The 23,811-nt window shown below is 36.1% G+C and overlaps 1 protein-coding gene across 2 annotated transcripts; it reads left to right on the top strand.

Annotated features, from left to right (window-relative positions):
- On the top strand, window positions 8,912–23,061 carry LOC109851416 (importin beta-like SAD2 homolog). Of its 2 annotated transcripts, none has more exons than XM_020421541.1 (21): window positions 8,912–9,173; window positions 9,791–9,963; window positions 12,076–12,246; window positions 12,418–12,528; window positions 12,629–12,706; window positions 13,257–13,450; window positions 13,532–13,586; window positions 14,354–14,428; window positions 14,686–14,763; window positions 15,661–15,723; window positions 15,814–15,897; window positions 16,021–16,181; window positions 16,347–16,386; window positions 16,473–16,616; window positions 17,786–17,905; window positions 17,991–18,209; window positions 19,086–19,259; window positions 20,338–21,028; window positions 21,200–21,405; window positions 21,578–21,710; window positions 22,646–23,061. In XM_020421541.1, the coding sequence occupies exons 1-21, from the start codon at window positions 9,029–9,031 to the stop codon at window positions 22,798–22,800; spliced, it is 3,270 nt and encodes a 1,089-aa protein (XP_020277130.1). In that variant the 5' UTR covers window positions 8,912–9,028; the 3' UTR covers window positions 22,801–23,061. The 2 variants fall into 2 exon arrangements, with proteins under 2 accessions (XP_020277130.1, XP_020277129.1); XM_020421540.1 differs by having other exon boundaries at window positions 13,532–13,592.

The raw sequence follows: 23,811 nt of genomic DNA, 5'->3' as shown, positions 1-23,811 counted from the left end.
ACAGGCCAACTGTGCGTTTACAGGCCCAGCTGTGCGTTTTCAGCCTCAGCTGTGCGTTTTCAGCCTCAACTGTGCGTTTTCAGCCCAGCTGTGCGTTTTTCAGCTCCAGCTGTGCGTTTTCAGCCCCAGCTGTGCGTTTTTCAACCTCAACTGTGCGTTTCAGGTCCAGAAACGCACAGTTCGAGCCCAGAACGCTGTTTTCAGCGTTTAACTCGTTCAAGCACGATTTGAACGGTTCCAGAACCGTTTTCTCCCCAAGATTTTAGGGGATCACTACCCTATCATGGAGAGATTTATGGGGAGCAGTTAGACCCCATTAAACCCTCATTAAGGAGATATTTAAGGGGGCGGTTATACCCTTAACCCCCTATAAATACCTCAAAACTCAACTGAGTTCGGATCCTCTTTTTTTGGAGGGGGGGAGCTGACTTTTTGGGGATCCTTGATCGAGCATCTTGCCGCGTTCTGCAGCAACAAGGAGTTTTGGAGACCAGCAACAGGAGCTTCTTCCTTGGCTTATTAACCGAACTTTCGGTTCAAATCAACTCTTTTTCAAGAGTTCAAACTCGTTCAGAGTTATCAACTCGATCAGAGTTCAAAACCTACTCTACGAGTTCTTCTAAAATTCGTTCAGAGTTATCAACTCGTCAAGAGTTATTTCAAAACTTGCTACGCAAGTTCTCCACAGCGTCAAATCGTGAGGAGAAGACATCGTTCCAGTGAATCAAGACGTTCGGATCGTCAACGAGAAGCAAACTCGACGCGAGCATTCGAGGGAGGCATCTCATCGCCACCGTGAAGAACCCAGAATTAAACAAAGGGGAGAATCGAATTCATTCTCCTCTCTTTTGTAATCGGAATCCAAATTGTAATTGATTTTGAGAGGAATACAAGTCAAATTTTTCTTTCATTGTCTTTTTACATCAAATTTCCACCAAACAAAAGATTATCTTTTGTTTGTTGGAAATTTGTAGTAAAAGAAATAATGAAAGAAAAATTTGACTTGTATTCCTCTCAAAATCAATTACAATTTGGATTCCGATTACAAAAGAGAGGAGAATGAATTTGATTCTCCCCTTTGTTTAATTCTGGGTTCTTCACGGTGGCGATGAGATGCCTCCCTCGAATGCTCGCGTCGAGTTTGCTTCTCGTTGACGATCCGAACGTCTTGATTCACTGGAACGATGTCTTCTCCTCACGATTTGACGCTGTGGAGAACTTGCGTGGCAAGTTTTGAAATAACTCTTGACGAGTTGATAACTCTGAACGAGTTTTAGAAGAACTTGCAGAGCAAGTTTTGAACTCTGATCGAGTTGATAACTCTGAACGAGTTTGAACTCTTGAAAAAGAGTTGATTTGAACCGAAAGTTCGGTTAATAAGCCAAGGAAGAAGCTCCTGTTGCTGGTCTCCAAAACTCCTTGTTGCTGCAGAACGCGGCAAGATGCTCGATCAAGGATCCCCAAAAAGTCAGCTCCCCCCCTCCAAAAAAAAGGATCCGAACTCAGTTGAGTTTTGAGGTATTTATAGGGGGTTAAGGGTATAACCGCCCCCTTAAATATCTCCTTAATGAGGGTTTAATGGGGTCTAACTGCTCCCCATAAATCTCTCCATGATAGGGTAGTGATCCCCTAAAATCTTGGGGAGAAAACGGTTCTGGAACCGTTCAAATCGTGCTTGAACGAGTTAAACGCTGAAAACAGCGTTCTGGGCTCGAACTGTGCGTTTCTGGACCTGAAACGCACAGTTGAGGTTGAAAAACGCACAGCTGGGGCTGAAAACGCACAGCTGGAGCTGAAAAACGCACAGCTGGGCTGAAAACGCACAGTTGAGGCTGAAAACGCACAGCTGAGGCTGAAAACGCACAGCTGGGCCTGTAAACGCACAGTTGGCCTGTTTCAGGCTAAAAACGCACAGTTGAGCCCATAAACGCACAGTTGAGCCGTAAACGCACAGTTGGCCTGTTTCAGGCTAAAAACGCACAGTTGTGCTGTTTTAAAGATTAACTCTGCGTTTCTAGATTGAAAACGCAGAGTTGAGCCTGTTTAAAGGCTGAAAACGCACAGTTGTGCTGTTTTAGCGATTAACTCTGCGTTTTGATGTTGAAAACGCAGAGTTGAGCATGTGCGCTTTGACTCTGTAATGCAGAGGCGAACCTTAGGCGGGCTTGGCGGGCTTCAGGCTAAGTCCAATGTTCTGATGAAGTCCAGTCTTGCAGACGGACCTCAGAACATAATTTGCTGCGAAGAACAGGTCATAACTTTCAAACCGTAAGTCGGAATTAGACGAATTATATATGAAAATCGGCTATCTCGACGAGACGGGGCCATCCGAACCAAGCCGGAGGCTTTGGTTCGCTTCCTCCGTTTTGCCAAATTCCTTACGGTTTGAGAGATATCTGCATTTTAATATGAAGAGACCGTCAATTTGTAGTCTCTTTTGCTAGAGCTTTGCACAGATCGTCCTCTTGTAATCTTCGTCTTGGCTCCTTGAAAATATGAGAGTCGTCAGGTTGTAACTCCCGATGTTGATTGTGAATGCTGTTGAATTGGGGCCTTCATTAGATGTTGTGAAGGTCGTCAGATTGTAACCTTCTACGTGAAAGTCCTCAAATTGTAGCCTTCTGGAAGTCGTCAGATTATAACTTCTATCATCGGTGTTTGATGAGGGATTAACTATCTATTGTGATTTTTAGACAGCCTACAGGGACGAATATCAAAATATGAACCTAATCATAGGGGTTCATGTCAACATATCATATATATTTGAAGGGCCAATATCAAAATATAAAGATTTAAGAGGCCAATATTAAATTACTTATGATTTAAGGAGCTAATATCTACAAAACCCTTTTTTTAATTGCCTATTTATTTTTAGCGGACAAACCAAGAGGTTTGTACATGAGGAAAGAAATTGTTTTCTTTTGCACTTTTCTTTTTTATGAACAAATATAGAACATTTTCTGTTTGGCAAAACTAGCTGAAAGCTGCGAGATTATAGCTGAAAGCTGTTAAGCTAGCTGAAAGCTGTTAAGCTAGCTGAAAGCTGTGAAATTCTAGCTGAAAGCTGTGAAATTCTAGCTGAAAGCTGTTAGCTGTGTAGCTAGCTGATTGACTAGAGCTGTTTGGCAAAAGTAGTTGTACAACTAGCTTAAGTTTGTTAAATGACTAAAAAAGACATGCAATATTATTGATATAAAATTAGAATTATTAGGGGAAAAAACGGAAGAAAAAAATTGGCAGCTTGATGTAGCTTTTCAAAAGCTACTTGCAAAAGACACAATCTCTAAAATAATCTCTTTCTATTTTTGGTCACCAAACAGCTCTATTAGCTTATTGACCAAGTCAATAAGACACAAGCTCTTAGATAAGACACTTTTTTTGGTTGCCAAACAGTGCCTACAACCCTACTATTGTTCCTATCACAGGAGAGCAAAATCTTCAAAAATAATAGCGCGCTTCAGCCATGTGATCCATTATATACTTATTTGTAAAGGTTGTCTGTGGTTCACTAGTAACCTCTCTTCACTGTATTGACCTTGTGAATTATATTAATTAAATAAATTATATAAAAATTCGTTTAGTTGCACAATCTACTGGACGAACAATCTTATTCATTCACCTAAATAATTGTAGGCATTCATTACAATTTAGAATGTAGAAGACCTCTTTTCACATCTTCAAAGCCACACCTCGTGCCTAGTATCATCCAGGCGCCCTTAGATAAATTTTTGTGCTAAACTGTGAGCCACCTGAAAATTTTCGTTTAGTTCCATCCTTCTTGGATATCTACGACAACTCCTCAGTGTGTCCTTCAAATATTACCACCCTAGACTAAGGAATATGCCCGTATATATATTGCTATTAAATTCTAGCTAAATGAAATATGGATAACTGAATTATTTTTCACAGTTCTATTATATATTCAAGACCTGATTGCATAGTAAAAGAAAAAGGAAAAAGAAAAAGAAATGAGAAAAAAAAAGAACAGGATGTAATATACAATGGAAATATAAATGAAAAAGTTCGGTGAATATTTAATGGTAATGATCCATAGGACAAGTGAAGGTTCTGATTTCTGATACCTACTTGGTACGAATCACCGTGCGAGTACCTTTGATCGCAGAATTATCAAAGATGTCTTTGTGAAGAAAATGACAAACACAAGAACAATTCAATATGACGAAGGAAAATATATTCTCTAGATTATGAAGAACAATAGATTACAAATCTCTTTCCTCACAATCTCTCTAGAATAAAGAACAACCCCTTTATTCTCTCTAGATTACAATAGCAACTCTCTATTGAATCTCCAAGTTCTGATTGATGTTTAGAAACCCTAAACAACCTGTATTTAAAGAGTAATCATCGTGGGTGACAAAGTGGTAAATATCTAAGACAAACCCAAATAGGATTCGCCTAGACTAGGAATCCTAACTGGCCCAGTAACCCGCTATCGATCGACTGATGAAGACTTATCAGTCAACCGGTAGGTCTTCATCGGTCGACAGATAAGGTGAGGTCGGTCGGCTGTCTAGTGCGGCTGTTTTCGCAACCTGCATGTGGCTGTTGTCGGTCGACCAATGCCAAGCTTCGGTCGACGGACTAGGGGCATTTTCCCAGCTTCGAATTTTCCTGGGATTCGCACAAACAAATCCGCGTTCACTAACTGTACTGACCTACGCTTCTATTCTCAAGTTCTATTATCAAGTTACCATGAGAATCATCCATTCTCAAGCTCCCATGGGTATCGCTAAGTTCCCGAAGCAGAGAAGATACACCCGTATCAACCATTGAGTTGTCACTTGTTATCTATGTTACATGGGCACTCCTAATTGAAGCCGTACATGTACCCTTATTCGTACCCAAACTCAGGCACTCCTTGCATATATGAATACACTTATTCGGACATTTACTCACTTATGCCATATATGTTTTATGTCAAAGCATTTTTGATACATTTTTTGGATGCACATGCTATACTTCACATCCACTTCCTATAATTTGTTGGACATGGTTTGGATTTCGAACAATTATTTTAAAGGATCATTTAGGTGTTTAGATCGAAAATTATGGTTTTCCAATTTATAATCCAGATAATAAAAAAACATAAAAATGTTATGAGAACTTTAATTGTCATGACACGTGAATTGAAAACAATATGAATCTCACTTAAATTATTAATTTTAATATATAATATACGTTTATGTGTAGATAAACATTTGTATAGCTGTGTCCCATACTCTACCTTTTACAAATTTGCCATGTCCTGTACCATACCTGTACAGGAACACATACCGGTACCTGTTTCCGTGCAACGTAGCTCGTTACTAAAAGATAATTAGAGGAAAGGCTTTTCATTTACAAATGTCTTAATATGTTAGTTGCATTAACAAACTATCCAATGGCCAGGCATAGATTATATTTATATAAAATAGGTTTGTAGATATATGCACTTATATGACATGAAGGCTGTGGTGTGAGCTCTGTAGTTATGCATCCATCAAAGGACAACTTGCTTATAAAATTTGTTCCATTAAACACAGTGAGGGTATGTCTGCACTCTTATCATAGAATTAGCTAAGATCCCCTTTCACACGCATGGTGCTTTTGTCCAGTCTATCCATATGAATATAAATGGGGATAGTGTACTTGGGCTGCCACCTTATTTAGTCATCACGTTTTTGGGTCTCTTGACTTTTAGAAATAAACAACAGGGAAAGTGACAACTCTCTCTTTTTAAGGAAAAGAAGAAGAAGAGAATATAAATATAGAAGGTTATTTTTACTAATTACATTTAGAGTTCATGTTCTGAATTGCATTGTTACGTACTAATTCTGATGCCTAACCATGAAGTGTGGTAGAGAAACTTACTAGAATAACTTATTTCTGCGGAGATCAAAAACCTGTTCTCCATCTTCATGCATCCTAGATTCTATGATTTTATCATTGCGACCAAAGACCTCTCTATCACTTTCCATCGACGACTATATTTGGCACAGTTTGTAATTTACAAGATTTTCTAAGGTTTCTGTTCCAGTATTTTCCTACAGTTGTTTTTGTATATGTAGATGGAGTTTTGAACACCATAAAATTTTTTTGGGAAGCCAGGTGTCTGTTAAGGAAGCTAAAGAGACAGTAAAGAGATGGTATAACTGTAGGCAAGAAGTGTTAAAATGGCAAGAAGAGCGTAAAAAGGAAGCGGTGCAAAATGGAAAGGTTTATACATTGCTTGGACGGGCATGTAATTTTCCTTCAGTGTCTAATGTCAGTTATGCTCTCAGGGGTCACATTGAACGAGCTGCTATAAATACTCCAGTACAGGTGCTCTATTGTGCATATGAAGCTGCTACTTATACATTGCTCATGCCTTCACTACTGCCCTTTATTAAATTTGTGACAATTTGTTCCCTCAGCTTTGGAGTGGGTATTGTAACATTTACTTCTTGATTTCTAGTGACGCTAATCTCCATTTTTTGTTTTAAGCCCCGGGCTGACTCCAGAGTTGCATGCAATCTATCGGAGAGTCTGAGACATGAAGCATATCACATTCATTTATCTCGTATGTGAAATGTGCTTTTTGGGGTGAAATGCATGCTTTGCCTTTTCTGAGGTCATGGCCTTTTCACACGTAAAATGTGCAAGGTTTCCCTCCTCATGGTGGTGTGTCATGATTTGCCTCCTTACTTTGGCTTTTTTTTTTGGGTTGGTTTGTTTTGCGAGAGAGAGGTTGTTCTTTTTTTTGGGAAAATATGACATAATCTAATGATGAGCATATCATCAATTATCACATGGAAAACAATTACAAGTGCTATGTGTTGCAGAAAGGACTGTATTTCACACTTTTATACACTTTTGACGTCCTGATACATATTACATTGAAGGGGTTGACGTTAGATTAGAGTGTACAAATTGGCTTTTGCCCAGTAGATGTATATAATGTTCATTTGTATGATTGCTGTCATACTCGTAACTTTGTGTATCATTATGGATTTTGATGAGGGGTTTATATTCCCTGTATTTTATTTACCACTTACTGTGGAATTACGTTCTATGTAGTGTTTAGCTAGCTGTTTCAAAAATTTTTGCCCAAGGTCCCGATTTGGCTAATGTAGTTTTGTGTTTGATTAGGATTTGGGTTATTTTTTAAAAAGAAGATTCAAAATTTTCCTCTTGTTAGAAATGTGAGACATATAAAATCTTAGAAGGGTACTTAAGCAAATTTTTGTTGGATATGCAATAATTAAGCAAGATTACCTTATCTCTGCATTATGAAGATTGTAATGGTGCAATCATAAAGAGTACAGAAACAAATTTTTGTTGGATGCCATAATTAAACAAGATTATGTGTTATCTACATTATGAAGATTGATAAATCTATATAATATTAATAGAATATAATGAAGAGGATGGTGATCTCAATGGTAGCAGCGGTGACCGGAGGAGTTCGACAGCAATGAAGCTATGTTTAACGTTTGTAGTGGATTAACTGTCTTATTTTATATATGTTTAATTATTTTACTGATGCTATGAAAAGACTTTCTACATTTATAAACCCAATAACTTTAGTATGTATATAAATAATTAATATTTTTTAAGAATGTTATGGACTGTCCTTATCAAATACTTTCAGAGGTGATTTACTTAAATCTAATTTCTAGTTTATACCAAAGTGACATCATGCATGTAGATCGACATCATGCATGTAAATCAACGTAATGAGCCACAATGTTATACTTTGGATTGGTTTTTCTTATAAAGGAAGGGAAAGATAAAAGGCCAACAACCATTATCTGAGATTTTTTTTTTCTACAATACATTTGATAGAGAAAATGGTCTATTTTAAAAGCAACTGCTTTTCGTACTGATATCCATCAAAAAGTAATGCAGATCACGAAATCGTTACACTGTTCTCAAATTGATATTCTAAAAAACATATAGGACAGTAGATGATAGATTGAGTGTATTTTAATAACTCAACTTCTCATTCATTCCACTTCTAAAATGGCTATGATTTTGCATATTTTGTTGATCCTAAATACTAATTTGATAAATTTTCTTACTCTAATTAATGATAATAAGGTATGTAAAGTTGGACATAATGATAACAGGATATACATTCTGACTTGAGTACGTTTTCCAACGACTAAATGCCACGCGTCTCGTCACGTGATGCTAATGTGGCTTCTTATGTAACAGATAGTTTGGCTTATTCATTTTGAGCTAATTTTTTTTTTTAAATTAAGGTTCAAAAGGTTGGGAATCAAATTAGTTCTTTTTCTGCAACTTAGGGTTAAATTTGGGTTAGGACAATTAAATTGGGTTAGAGAATTTTTACAATTTGGAAAAGAATCGTTCCTCTGTCAGATGAACAAAGAAGGGGTGGGGTGGGGGGGTATAAATTCAATTAAATCCATATAAGATGCACGTGAAGAGTCATGCAAGGTGCTCTTGCTGTAAATTTTGCTCCATCCAAAAAATATAAGCTTCATTGTCACCATACAACACTTTATATTACTTATCATGGCCAAAGTAAGAAAAAAAAATACTAAGTTGATACTTCATGTCAACATAATATACCAATCGGGTAATTTAGCCATTCTAAAATACTCCAAGGCATACTCGTATTTCACTTTTGATAAAAAGCATTTTATTTTGTCCACATGCTATCCATCAAAAAATAATGAAAATTTAGGAAACCATTGTACTCTTCTTCAAAATGGAGCAAAAACAAATCTAGAATGATAAACAATATACAAACATGATAAAAAAACGGAGTAAAACCGCCATTTTAAAATAAAAAAAATTGCTAAAAGGAAAGTTAGGAAATGAGAGGAGTAAATGAAAAAGATTAAAAAAAAAAGAAGAAGTTATTTTAGGTTTCAGCAGAGAACAGCTCATCTCATATACGCTCTTTTCCCGCCCTAATCGTCAAAGATTTATATACGCCCACCCTGTCTCCCCACTTTCTCAACAGCGGCCATCTCAAAATTAGGGCTTAGGGTTTTGCGCTGAGCACCAGCGGATCGAGATGGAAACCCTAATTCCCGAGCTCTCCCGCCTCCTGAAAGAAACCCTAAGCCCAGACCAAACCCTAGTCTCGTCCGCCGCCGACGGCCTCGATCGCCTCTCCGAACTCCCTCGTTTCCCCTTCGCTCTCCTCTCCATAGCCACAGGTTCGTCTCTCTTCGGTCTATTGGTCTTTATTGTTTTTCTTTTGTGCTTAATTTCAGTTGAAATCATGGGCGAATTGCTGTTGACGACGCTTCAGATCGATAGAATTCAGCTTATTAGAGTTTGGGGGTCCTATTTACACATGCAAAGTGAAGGATAGGGTTTAGTGTTGCAGAATTGGGCAGGGATGAGATCCTAAAATTTGAACTTTTTCTCTCCTAAGGTGACTTGGAGAAAAGTAAATGTGGCGGTTTAGAGTATAAGGCCGTATTCTAATATTGTGAAAGAAAAAAGAAGTGAGAAAGATTCGAGACGACTAATTATGAGTACATTCAATTAGGTTGACGGTAGATGTTCACCCCAATTGTCCTAATCCCTATATAAGAAACTATTTTTTTTTTGGGAAGGAAAAAAAAGAAATGAAAAAGGAGAGAAACTTCTCGGTTGGTGTTACGAGCCAAAGAGGGGTTGGAAACACTAAATTCCAAAAAATTCCCTCATTTGGATGAGCTCTTTATTCCTTTTGTTTGCCATTGGTCCTGCAATTATGATATTCATCATGCATTTTGATTAGATGAGCCAATTTTTGTGTACTTTAATGTTTTGATCATCTTTGTAGGAAGTGATAGCCAAGGGATAAAGCTAGCTGCAGCTACATATTTGAAGAACTTCACTAGATGCCATGTTGAAGGAAAGCCATCTACATCTGATCTCCACATTGAGTTCCGTGATCAACTTGCTCAAGCTTTACTTCAAGTGGAACCTGTGGTTCTGAAACTGTTGACTGAAGCGGTATGTATCCGCTACCTAATTAATTAGTATATTTGCGCTCCTTAGCATCTTCATCTTGATGTTTCAACAAAATAATATTCCTTCCATTTTCTCTTTCTGAAAGTATAAAATATGTTTATAATGCTGACTGAACAAGAAAATGCTGTTAAATAGTTTTGCTCACTCTCTTAAATAGTTTGGTTAAGGATAAGACCTCTTCTATCCATTTATATAAACTGATAGGATGGTAGTAAGGGTTTTGAACGAATAACCATATCGGTATAAAATATGGTCATATAGAGTCAGGATGAAACATCAGATCCTTAGGATTAGTACTCTTGCACGTGCAATGCATGTATGTTAGTATTGATGTGTGACAATCAGAATGAGAGAGGACAGAAAGTTACATTATATCATTTCTATATCCCACCACAAATGTTATTTAATCTATTGAGCATGTTTGGGAATTGGTGAAAGTGGCTTATAAGCCACCAAGACATCTTTGGGACACAGCTTATTTTGGCTTATCAGCCTGAAAAATAAACTGATGTATTCCAGCTTATTTTTTGGTGGCTTATAAGTCACAAAGTTTAACCAATTAAAAGACAATTTATCCCTTATCTTTTAAGAAAATTCCAAGCCTTATTTTCTTATCCATGTCCTGTTTGGTTATTTTGACAACAAAGATGGATTATAAACCACTCATTTGTCAAACACTTTATTATTGAAAATGGATTATAGATTTACCAAGCACTTTGGATTGTAATCCACTTGGCTTGTAAGCCATTTGTGGATTATAACTTATAAGCCAAGTGGAGTATAATCCATAGTTTCCAAACATGCTCTAAATAATTTCTAATTTTTCTTCAGGGTCAGATTAAAGCATCAGACTTTTAAGACAAGAGTAAGGATAAGACCTTCATACCGCTAGTTCCCACCCCTAATCCGATCTTGAAAGCCTATACTTTCTTAGGTTGAAACCAAGGAAAGCTCTTAGTGTTATCACATCCTAGAAAGAACCTTGGGCATAATGGTATGGTTCTTCATGTTCTTAACTTTCCACTTGGCATCCTGTTGCAAAATAGAAATATGTGTAACACCATCAATGTTAAATATCCTACCATATGAATTTAGGCTAGTCATGCTCAACTGAGTGGAGCGACTTGGAATCCAGATATCATATAGTATTTAAGCAGCTGCCCACTACTCTTCCTGTCATTTACTTTTCTGAAGTGGGTTATTGATGCTTGTGTATTCCCAGCCCCAAGTGCAATTATTTTTGGTGCTTGTCATGTGTGGAAATTTGAAAAGAAATCTATGCATAACGTCATAACCTTTGATGGACAAGAATGAACTGTTTCCTTTTCACCATTTCAATTAGTCTCACACTCCTTTACTAATTGAATCTGTGTAGCTTGGTAATTCATGCCTAGCCTTACAGCTTAATCTTGTTAATTAGTACTGAGTAATACGCAAAATATGTGGTGCTTTCATCGAATTTCATTGTAACTTGAATGATATCTTGGTATATATCAGGTAACCCAATCTTCCATATTTATAGGAGTATCCTGGTGATGTCTGCCATAATGGTATCCTGGATTCGGTAATCCTGGTCATCATGTAATCACATTTTGGGAGAAAACAAATTGTTCTTGGAATTTGGGGCGGTTCGATGATTCATTCATGCATAATGGGTCACAAATCCATATTTTAACTGTCTAAAAGCAGTTTACTACTTATTTTTCCATTACTGTTGACTATGCATGATTTTGCCTTCTAAGGTAAGCACACAAGTAATCTGGGTTTGGACCATCTGCAAAAGTTATTTGCTGTTTTTTAGGGCATAACCTTAATATTTAAATGTCATCTCCTGTTTGTCAAAATTGCATGTGCTCGAAAAGCCTCAAATCCTAATGAAAAGGTCACTAAGACTGCATGACATACATAATGTATGCTTTTACTACAGTTGACATCATTATACTATACATGCTTTTGTCAGAGGTTTATAGTTCCTTTGCTCCTTTTATTATCTTTGCCTCTCAATTATCTGTAGTAACCTATCTTGAAGTATGATAGTACAACTATGTGCTACTGAGCAACTAATTTTTTTTTCCTTTTATGCTTTCTATGCAGTTTCGTCCAATCATCGTTAATGACTTTGTAAGGGAGAATTCATGGCCTGATTTTGTACCTAAACTGAAGTCAGCGATCGAAAGCAGTAATCTTATTAGTCAAGATGCAAATTCCCAGTGGAGCACCATTAATGCTCTTAATGTTCTTCAGACAATTGTTAAACCCTTCCAGGTACTTCCTCGTGCTTTCTTTTTCTCTTTACTGTTCATTTCTATGGCCAATTGTTGTAACATATGAAATATTATTTAGTCATCAATGAGAATTGTGATTTATGTGTTTGTCTAAGGTACTGTATTCGTCTTTCCTAATCTCTTGTATGTGACTACCATGTTATATTTGCAGTACTTTTTGAATCCAAAAGTACCAAAGGAGCCCGTACCTTTGCAGTTGGAGCTAATAGCTAAAGATATTCTTGTGCCTTTGCAAGCTTCTTTCCATCATTTTGTTGATAAGGTTGTAGGTTGATTTTCTATTTCTTAATTTATTTTGCCTTTTGTCCTTTATTCTACATTAAGTTTATTCGCATTGCTCAGGATCTGTAATTTGATAACAGGCGCTATCATGCCAAAACGATCTTGGACTAGAAGTTGAGCAAGTTTTCCTTATATTTTGCAAATGCATGCATTTTACTGTAAGTTTCCATATCTTATTGCAGTTTATTCGATTGTGTTATTAATTCTTGTCTTATTATTTGTTATTATTTTGAAGATCATATCCTTAATGGATGAAAATGCTAATTGCATGCTTGCATTAGTGCTTTTATTTGCAGCATTGTTTGATTGCAGAAGTACTGCATATATTAAAGTTATTTGATTTAAGATTTATAGTTCTAACAGATATCAAATATATTCTTAATGTCTTCTCTTAATCTACTAGTGGCTAGGGTCATGTACGACCTATCAGATGGTCAAGGAAAATATTATGAGGTTGATGCTAATTGTTGCATGTATTAGCCTAATCTGGACAATGTTAAGTTTTCTGGTATTGGTATTCGTTTAACTTGAAAGCATGGATGCTTCTCATGTTTTTTTTTGTAAGAATTTCGTCAAACCTAATATTTGCAACCTAACTCTGTATGAACTGGTTTGTCTGATGTCATATTTTCTTTCCAGCATATCTTTCCAATCATATTATGATAATTACTGTGCTCTATGGAAATTTGTCGTATGTTAATTTTACAGGTTAGGTCCTATATGCCCTCTGCATTGTGTCCTCTGTTATCTTCTTTTTGTGGAGATCTGTTCCGGATTCTGGATTCGTTGAGGTTGACTTCTGCTCCTTCCGGAAGTCGAGACTTGATCAGACTGAAGACTGCAAAAAGAAGTTTAACAATCTTCTGTTCTTTGGTAACTCGGCATAGAAAGCATTCTCACAAGTAATATGATGCTCCTTCTGATTTATCTTGGTTACAATTTCTTTGTTGCAGTTTTGTCACCCTTCATATCTTCATTCTCAGGTTATTGCCAAGCATCATAAATTGTGCTATCAGAATTACCAAGATGAGCCCTAATGTTAGTGTAAGTTATATTATGAAATAATATTTTCAGATGTCTGTGTGTGGTTGGGGGTGGGCAGGTGCCCAAGCCACTCCTTGTCCCTCTTATAGCTGACCATACAGCAATTTACAGAGAATTCTAGTATAATGACAACCAGGAAGATATCTCAATTAGTTTCTACTGGTTGCAATAAATTCCAATGAAAATAACTTGCTATATGTAAATCCCAACATGGCAGAAATTTTAAAATTGCAGTCTTATCAACAATTCTACTGACTATATCAAATCGTCCCGGGGACAAAAAACTACGACCGCAAGAAAAAGGAGGAGGAGGAGGAGAAAAGAAGGGAGAAAATAACGACTTCATCCAGAGCATCACATGTTGCCCAGTTAGACTCTAAAGCCTTTAGGTTTCCCATCTTCAACTTCATGTAGGTTCTGGAATGGGTTTGTATTATCTGAAATCTGAATCTGATCCCATTACTTTTGCAATATTTCAAGTTTGTTATCAACATAAAAAATACAAAAATTAGTCATTGCCTGACAAATACGCCTTCACATGCTGAACAGAGACAGCATAATGTCATAATGACGATGGTGATGTTATAAATCATGCATCTTTTAAACGAAACCCATAATATTTTGTACATGAAAAATATAATTATTAAGAAATTTTGATTTGTATTTTTCCCCAGGTAAATGCCACAATATCATTTAATATTTTAAGAATATCTCCTGTTCTTTTTGATGTATTCTTTACTAACACATTAGAGAACACACAGATGTTGGAACCTTTGTCAGAGCGGATTATTTCACTGGCTTTTGATGTAATCTCACATGTATTGGAAACAGGCCCTGTAAGTTAATATTTGTTTCCTTGATTCTGCACTGGTATTTTTCTTTTCCAATTTGGTCAAGGCGCTAGAGATTTAGTTGACTATATCAGGTGTCACTTGCCAAAATTGCCACAATAATTAGAGTAGTCCTTTAGATGATTATTGTTTTGGCAATATAACAGCTTTTACGATGGGCATGGTAGTTAACCGTTTCCTGCCTGTGTATGAGATTCTCTAAATTCTTGTACACTTACTAATAAAATTGACATTTTTTCCAGGGATGGAGACTTGTATCACCACACTTTTCTTCGCTTTTGAATTCTGCTATCTTTCCTGCATTGACATTAAACAAAAAGGTCAGTTTGGTATTTTTCGTCACAACTATTTATTTTCCTTTTTCTTATAGGCTCAAAGGATGCTGATATTAGGTATCCCTAGCAGGTTTCTATATGTCATATTTTATGCTCAATAGCTTCTGGATTATAATCGCGGCTAAATATTCTGATTATCATCCACATACTCCTCTTAACAAGAGAACGAGTTAGTATTTCACTTACACTTCTAAAATGTACTTTAAGCTATAAAATTGATACTCGGGAAATCCTCCCAAAATGTACTTTCTCACCAACCATCCCCAAGAAAAACCCAAGTTTAATGTTTAAATCAAAAACTATGTGCGGTTACATGCATATTCCTCAATGTTTGCCTTATGGAATATATAATTTCCTAGAAGAATGTGTAGAGCATCATTCTGAGCCATATGCCAAATTATGTGTCTAGTTTACATTGGATGTGTATCTCACATGTTCAATACTCCTGTAATCTTTGTCATTGGGGTTGACAGCATCGTAGATGATTATATTAGATGAATATGTGAAATAAACCTTGCCACTGAGCATAATATCTCACCAACAGACCCATCATTTAATAAAAATATTCTCTTGAATTTTTCTTTCTTGCATGTGATAGCTTTTGCATTTTCTGTTTGGTTTACCTGTTGAATTTTTTCCCCATGCACACCAGACAGTTAACGAGTACCTACTATTTCAGATTAAACTTGCAGAATCAATTTTCTTTAGGTATTAATCTAAAACTTTATGACTTTTGGCCACAAAGAGAAATGGTGCTATTGGGACCTTATTCCCTAAGTTCTACTTCACTAAATACCTAATTTTTGGACATACTTTTTTCTTAATCATATTGTTGAGACATACTTAACTGTTCTAAACCTGTTTTTTTTTCATTCTTTACAGGACATATCTGATTGGGAAGAAGATGCTGAAGAATATATACGAAAGAATCTTCCTTCTGAGCTTGTACGGTTGTTGGCTTTGGATTATGGTCCTGTTCATATTTTTATCATTCTCAGGCATCTGACATGTTTGTTCTCTTTTTCTTTCATATAGGATGAAATCTCAGGATGGTCTGAAAACTTATTTACTGCTAGGAAAAGTGCAATTAATTTACTTGGTGTTATTGCGATGTCAAAGGTTGTTATTATTCATTAACAAATATATTGGGTGTTAAACTGAAGAATAATGCCTTTCTCCTTCTTATCTGGGTACACATATTCTCCAAAGTAAAATTACTCAGTTCATTTATTGTGCTTTCAGGGTCCACCTGTTGCATCTGCAGTTTCTAAACGGAAGAAAATTGACAAAAGTAAAAGAAAAGAGCATCAAAGCTCTATAGGAGAGTTATTGGTGATTCCCTTTTTATCAAAGTTTCCCGTACCGTCAGATGGAAATGAGCCATCATCTAAGACATTGCAGGAGTGAGTTGGTATATTATTTCATGTGCATGAAAGCATAAATGACATTATATGCTTACGTTTTCCGTATTTCTGCTTACTTGGCAGTTTTAGTCCCAGTATCATTCTGCATTTTCTTTGGCAACCATTCTGTTGAATCAAATTGTTATTCTAATATTGTTTTGACAGTTACTATGGCGTTTTAATGGCATATGGAGGCCTCCAAGATGTAAGCTGATGTGATAATTTTTCTTATGTTAATTTCTTTAGGAAACGAGTTTTACGTTTTCATTATGGGAACGTGTACTCTTGCAGTTCTTAAATGAAAGAAACCCTGATTATACATCTATGTTGGTTCAAAATCGAGTGCTTCCGCTTTATTCACTGTGTTCATGCTCTCCGTATTTGATGGCTACAGCAAATTGGGTACTTGGTGCACTTGCATCCTGTCTTCCTGAGGTAATTTAATGCATTTACTTAAAGAGTTCTAGATGCACCTAAGCCAGAACACATGCAACATTTAATCCTTTGAATATTAGGTCAGTTTCAAAAGAGGATTGTACCTTGTCATTCGATACCATCTTCTACTGAAATTTTCACTGCCACATATCAGTGAACTTTTTCAACATACTCAAAGATATCTAGAGGAATATGACAGCACTTTGGTATCTTCTTACTGGCCTCTGCTTCTTGCATAGTTATAAACATGTGCTATTTGTGTCCTAATGTATAATATTATACATGTTACAGAAAAGGGTTACCATGAGTTTCATAATTCGTCCAATCTTCTCCGAGAAAACTTCTAAAGAAACCTCTTATTCTCTTCAAATACTATGGGAAATCGCTTCTAGCTTCAATTTTCTCCGTTTCTCAATTCATGTCACGTATTATGGGGAGTTCATACAGGCAGGTCCACCCATTAAGTAGCCTTTTGGCTTCTAGAGTCCTGATGATCCTCTTGTAGATAGACCAAAACTTTTGTGTAAATCCTTTATCTTGTCAGTACAATCAAAGTTGTTAATATCTGCTGGCTGTTTTTTGCAATCTATTCCTTTTTCTTCTTATAATTCTTAATATATTTTTGTTTCCTTGTTTCCTTTTCCAGTTTCCTTTCCCTTTTCCCTTCTGTCGCTTCTTTTATATTTTCAACTTTATTTCTGTATAACAGTTTGGTTTTATATAGTATTCTGTTACTTGGTTGACCAATATGTTGCTTTGTTATCTCTCCCATTTTTAAGTTATTCATATTTTCCATTTGCCTGCCTCTCCTACTTGTTCAACTTATTCTCCTGGAGATGGTGAATCTCTTCCAATCTGGATTAGGTTCTGCTGCTTTTGATCCTTTTCTTTGCATTTGAGAAAACCCTTCATGCTATTGGTCTTTTAAAAATTTCATACCATCCTTTCTTGAGCATATATCTACTATTACTGCTATGGGGTTCTTTCAGCAATTTTTTTTAACAAATATAAAGTTGTCAAGATAACTAAACTATCTAAGGAAAATTGCCCCAGTTTCAGTTTGCACACAGGTCGCAGGAGCAAAGAAAATGTTCTCACATGAACACAGTAATACTTTATCCAAGTATTGTCTATGCGCTTTTTGTTAACATTAGCTCAATTTTTTGTAGGCTCTAAGTGCTGATATTTATAATTCATTGATGAAAGCATTGGCCACACCAGACATGGGAGATGTTAATTGTTATCCTGTTCGCGTTGCTGCTGCTGGGGCCATTGCTGAACTTCTTGAAGTAAGAATTGTTATCCTACTTGCTGATACCCTTAAAATTCTATTACCTAATTTAATAATCTTTATCTATGTATACGCTACTGCAGAATGATTACACTCCCCCTGACTGGCTCTCCCTCTTGCAAGTCTTAGTTAACAGGATAGATAGTGGAGATGAAAATGAGTCATCTCTATTATTTCAGCTTCTTGGCACAGTGATTGAGTCTGCAGAAGAGAAGGTTGCTAATCATATCCCATTGATTGTCTCCAGTGTTGCAGGTGTTATTTCAAAGAACATACCCCTCATATCAGAACCTTGGCCCCAGGTATGTTAGATGCAATCTGGTGATCAAGAACCATGAAATACTTAATTAAAATGAACCTGCATAGCTCTGTCTAAAGACATGTATGTTGGTCAACTTTTTTACTACTTTATTGTATTCTTACTATGTGAGTTCTGGGGTGTTTTCTATTCTTCTTTTCCTTGGAAAGTGATTTTTCTTTTTTCTCTATCTTCTTCCAATGAATAAGATAAGATAACCTTTTGAGAGGGTATTTGTTTGGCACTCAGTGACTAATATGCTAGTACTGTAGGCTCTAGTTGGGATAAAGGGTTTATTATATTTAAATTACTGTGCTGCCAATATTAGATTTATCCTACAGAATACCAATTTGTTTAGAAGAGCTCCAAGATTCTTTGGTTACTTATCTTGTTAATTATTACTTATATAAAGATTGTGCACTGGGATCGTTCATGTTAGTTCCCAATAGCGTTCTTAAATAAAAGAGGCATCCCAAAGTATGCCAGCAAGGTAATTGAGAATTTGGGGGTTAAGGAGCGTATTTTGAAATTATCATAATGGTAAACTCCTTGATAAAAGAGAAAGGTCCATGCAAATTTAGTTTTTCACAATTCTTCAGTGGATGAAAAGTAAATATTCATATGGAGAACATATTATTGCCAGCCAAATTATTGATGTACAAACGTTAGCAGCCCCAGTCTTTACGCAAATATTGGTAAAGTATTGTTAAATAAGAGTTATTCACATAGAATATGACATGCTCGGTCATACCTTAAATCAATATCACCTATAGCCATATAATTCTCAGAACTTATTTGTTTTGCATGCTTTTATTGCTCATGTTTGTTGCAATACGAGATTGGTTTAAAAGTAAGTACATATTTTGTTTTCTTATGCCAGGTTGTTGAACGCGGCTTTACTGCTTTAGCATCTACAGTGCAAATATGGGAGGATTATGTACTAGATGATATTCAGCAACAGAACAACACAGATTATATGTCTAGCTGTGCTTCAATTGCTAGAATATTTTCAAGTTTGTTGCAGCAGGCTTGGCTGCTGCAACTAGATTCAATGGTATGGTTGTGTACTTAGCTTGAAAATTTAGTAGCTATTTTTTTGAAACTGGGCATTCACACCCTTGAGTATGCAGTATCGTTATAGTGTGCGTGTTCATTCACTTTCGCTCATGCACCTTACACAAATGAACCCACATAAACAGGCTGAAGAATGGAGCTAAAGACTGGACAGATTCCAACAAAAAGGTTTCTGGACTTATTTATATTACTAGTAATCTTCATTAATGAAAGAAGCTGATACAAGTATTCCCTCATAAGCCATTATTATATTGGAAATTTCTTTATAGACTTTTCTCACTAGGAAACATTCTACATTTCTACTTGTTCATCAAATGTACTACCATTTACACTTATTAGTCGTCTATTTAATCTACATATTCTTGTATTCTGCTGAAGATGCTTCTAGTAGGATTATACTGCTTTAGACCTTTAGTAAGCATGCAAAACTAATGTGGGCCATATTAGTTACAAGGAAAGGGTATCTCCCTCTCTGTTTATCTCCACTCACAGACACACATGCAAGGGTAGTCATTTCAAGAGGGATTTCTAAGCTAATCATTCCCATTAAAACTCAATGCAAACCATTCAAATAAACAAATCCATCCCATTAAAGTTTACGATAGCTTTCTTACATGCACATCAAACATATAACAGTTGACTATCATGTTGTGTGGAGTTGTAATTTGAAGCAAACAAATTCTTGATCCCAACTAACTCATCATTATTAAACAATTAAAACACCTTACATGCCAATGTTTGTTTTGCTTCAAACATTTCTAAACCATTAAATTAAATAACTTGTTATTCTGTCATTCATTTAAGCTTATTTGATGCATAATCCAAAAGTAAAAACAGCTTGATTTTTCATATTTGGTCATTCTACATGTTGTAGGTGAACTTGGAGAGAGGGTAGGTTCCTCTTTTCGAAATACTTGTAAATAATCAACCAAGCATAGCTCTATTATATTCGATTCTAATGTTTTTGACTCTGATGCTTTTGACCACTTTAAATGTGATTATTTTTCACATACAAAAATAAGTGTCATTTCCAATTCTTTCTTCCTTGATGAGATCAGGAGGAAACTAGTTCTAGTATATTACCGGCTTCGTCAGGTGTAGATGATGCTTCTCGTCTGCTTGGATTTATCATGCGGTCTGTGAAGTCAATGGATAAAGTTGTAGAACTCAAATTAAGAGAGTTATTGGCAGTATGGGCCAGCATCATTGCAGATTGGCAAGCTTGGGAAGAGATGGAGGATTTGGCAATTTTTAGTTCTATCCAGGAAGCCGTCAATTTACACAGACGATGTGACTACAACAATTTCTTCATCGAGAGAGTGGCCTCTCAAAATTCGTCTAATGGCTTTATGTGTTCCATTATTGAAGGCATTTCAGCTTTTGTGAGTGCAGGAATTAATGCATATCCATCTGCTGCCAGGAGGGCTTGTTCATGTGTACATGCACTATTACATGTTCCAAGGTTCTCAGTTGAGGCAGAGAGTATCAGGCAGTCAATAGCAGTTGCATTCACAGTTTCTGCATTCTCACGTTGTCGAGATATCCTACAGGAAAATAACAAGAGAAGTGGGTTGTGTAAATCCCTTATCCTGGCTATTTCATCATGCTATATATTATACCCTGAGAACATTGAACGTGTTTTGGAGAAGGAAGAGGATAAAGGCTTCATACTTTGGTTAACAGCTCTAGCAGATTTATCAACAAGCTTCTCTGAATCTGGTCTGTCAGAGTCTGAGATCAAGTTAGCTGGTAGGGTTTCTTAAGTATATCTAGGTGTTTGACTTCTCAGTTAATAATTTGTTTGGATATCATTTTTCCAATTTTTTCAGATCATAAGGAATGATTACATTATTACATTATAGAGCCACCACTTTATTTATATAATATAATGGTTTTTGGTTGTCTTGCAATGTCATACAGTGATAACATTGACAAAGGTGGTGGAGCATCTGTTGCAATACCCTTCAGATAGAGATGATGAAGTTCTGCATAAATGTTTTGTTTCTTTAATTGAGGCAACCATTCATCTGAAAGAAGTTCAGGAGAATGATAGAGCTTCAGATGAAGATATTGATAATGGTGGTGATGATGATAATGACAATGAAGAAGAGTCTGACTATGATGAGGTGAATAAAAGGATTTTTTTTAACTAATACTTTTGTTTAAATATTGCTACCATATCAACATATTTTACCTAGACCGCGCATCTTGCTTACGGACTTGATACTATATTAAGTTGCAAATTGGGTTTTGCGATTTACGTCTTATTATTATTATTATTTTTTGTATATCTACCAGGATTCCGAGGATGAGGAGCTTGAAGAGACCGAAGAAGAGTTCTTGGATAGATATGCAAAAGTAGCTGCTGACTTGGAGGACAACATGGTTGAAGAAGGAGACTTGGAAGATGAAGAACATGAGCTTGATTTAGGTAAGGCTTTGTGTAGTTCTCTTGTTATCTTCAGTGGCAGCACATGGTGAAAATGCATTGTGCCTTAGCTTTTCGTACCCTTTCAAATTGCAAAGAGAACGTATAAAAGTTCATGCATAGATTTTCCTTGATGCTGGAAAAAATTGGTTGGGAAGGGGTGAATACTGGGATTTGGAAAATCAAAGTGTGCCTATAAATTGGAAGTAACAAGTATTTATTGTTCATAAACCCATGTGTAAACTTTTATTTCTAGGAAATTTTCTCTACCAAAAACTTCGATGTGCCCTTGCAACATTCAGACATGCATAAACGGGTACTTACCTCCATCACCTTCTTTGTCACACACCAAGAACCCGGGAAAAAAAGGAAGAAAGAAAGAAAACCGAGAGGCTATGTTTTCCATCCTTGTTCTGCTGTCAGATTATATGGTCAGCAAATATTCAATAATCCCAAAGTTGAAAAGAACTTGAGGCCCATTTAAATTTGAGCATGGGCACGTCAAACTGATGGAGCAACTCAATGAAGGCTAAGGTCTATAAGTAAGTAAGCTGTAGAGAAGGGGGGAAAAGAATGAAAAAAAAGAAGATCATTGTGGTAAGAGTGCATGTCGATAACAACGTAATCTGCTTTCAGTTATGCCGTTTAAAAGATGATTGTTGTTACTCTTATCAAGAACTTAATGTATTTTATTTTTGTGCACTAAGCTTCTCTTTTAACAAGAACAATCACCATTCACCAGTGAGTTCTCTCTTCGCAACAACTTGATACAAAGATATCAAGGCAGTCCAACAAAACCAAGTTGATCCACGCCACTGACATTAAAAATGTTATTGTACCATAAACTATTGTTTTGTCCTTTTAAGGCTGGAGGCATATTTTGGTTTCTCATCTCCATTGGTACTTATCATTGATACCTTTTCCCTACTGCGTTGCAGGTCCATTTGAGGAAATCGACATACAAACAACCATATTAGATTTCATAAGTAGGCACCATCAAATCCTTTTGAGGGATAAAGTGCTCCCGCCTAATATTGTCACAGGATTTGTCAACAGCTTTCCTCAGTGTAGCTTCTTATTCCAGGCCTCTTAATTGAAACAAGTGTTTATTTGTTGCTCTTAAGTTGTTGAATTTGATATTGCGCATCATTCTTGTGCGATAATTTTTTTTTAAAGTTGTGTTATGTAATCTTGCAGTTAAATGTTAATCATTGGTGAATTCCTTCAGATAGTGTGAAGTATTAGGTGCCGTCTTACGGGGCCCTGTAAAGAACTTAATACAGAAATCTTTGCAAGGACTTCGTAAAATTTGCGACCTTATGAATATACACAGATTTGCTTGGTGTGATATTAAGATTAGTGCTTCATTTTCATGCCTCGATCTGTTACCCATATTGCCCATTGATGGTACGTTATGGCGTTAATTTTTTTGGTTTTTAAGGAAAAAAAAAGCACAGGTTAAGAACTTCGCTGAGTGAGATTTATTCTGCACGTATTGAAGTATGGGAAAATTTGCAAAATAGTCCGTTTTTGTTAATTATTTAGCAAAATAGATCGTTTTGTTAAATAATTAGCAAAATAGATATTTTTTTGGCCAACAGGCCAAAAGAGGTCTATTTTGCAAAACAGCTCAAAAAACATACGGGACTAGTAGTCCCGTATGTTTTAATCACGGATTAGTGAACTTAGAAAATTTTACAAAATATTGAGATGAACTTAGAAAGCATACGGGACTCAGAAAACATACGGGACAACTAGTCCCGTATGTTTTCTGAGTCACTAATCCGTGATTAAGTTGGCTCTAAACATACGGGTCCCGTATGTTTTCTGAGTCTTGTTTTTCAAAATCAATCTTTTTTTTCAAAAGAGGTCTATTTTGCTAATTATTTAGCAAAACGGTCTATTTTGCTAAATAATTAGCAAAAACGAACTATTTTGCAAATTTTCCCATTGAAGTATCTTGTTCCTGTAGCGCTTCTTTCATATTGAGGTGGCTCTCCATAAACCAAGGGAGATTTCGTTGGAGGGCGATTAAACTTTTATTATTTAAAATTAAACACTTTTGCCGTAGAAAAACAAAACAAGTATTCAAACTTCCTTGAGC

Source organism: Asparagus officinalis, chromosome 8 (assembly GCF_001876935.1).
Source record: "Asparagus officinalis chromosome 8, Aspof.V1, whole genome shotgun sequence".
Classification (NCBI taxonomy): Eukaryota; Viridiplantae; Streptophyta; class Magnoliopsida; order Asparagales; family Asparagaceae; genus Asparagus; species Asparagus officinalis.
This window is presented reverse-complemented; position numbering and strand designations above follow the sequence as displayed.

What these genes read in the sequence shown, in the direction of transcription:
- LOC109851416 (XM_020421540.1), top strand. Translation starts at nt 9,029, where the DNA reads ATGGAAACCCTAATTCCCGAGCTCTCCCGCCTCCTGAAAGAAACCCTA. An exon ending in TCCATCATTTTGTTGATAAG is followed by an intron (nt 12,529 to 12,628) that starts GTTGTAGGTTGA and finishes ATTTGATAACAG; the next exon opens with GCGCTATCATGCCAAAACGA. An exon ending in AGAACATGAGCTTGATTTAG is followed by an intron (nt 21,711 to 22,645) that starts GTAAGGCTTTGT and finishes ACTGCGTTGCAG; the next exon opens with GTCCATTTGAGGAAATCGAC.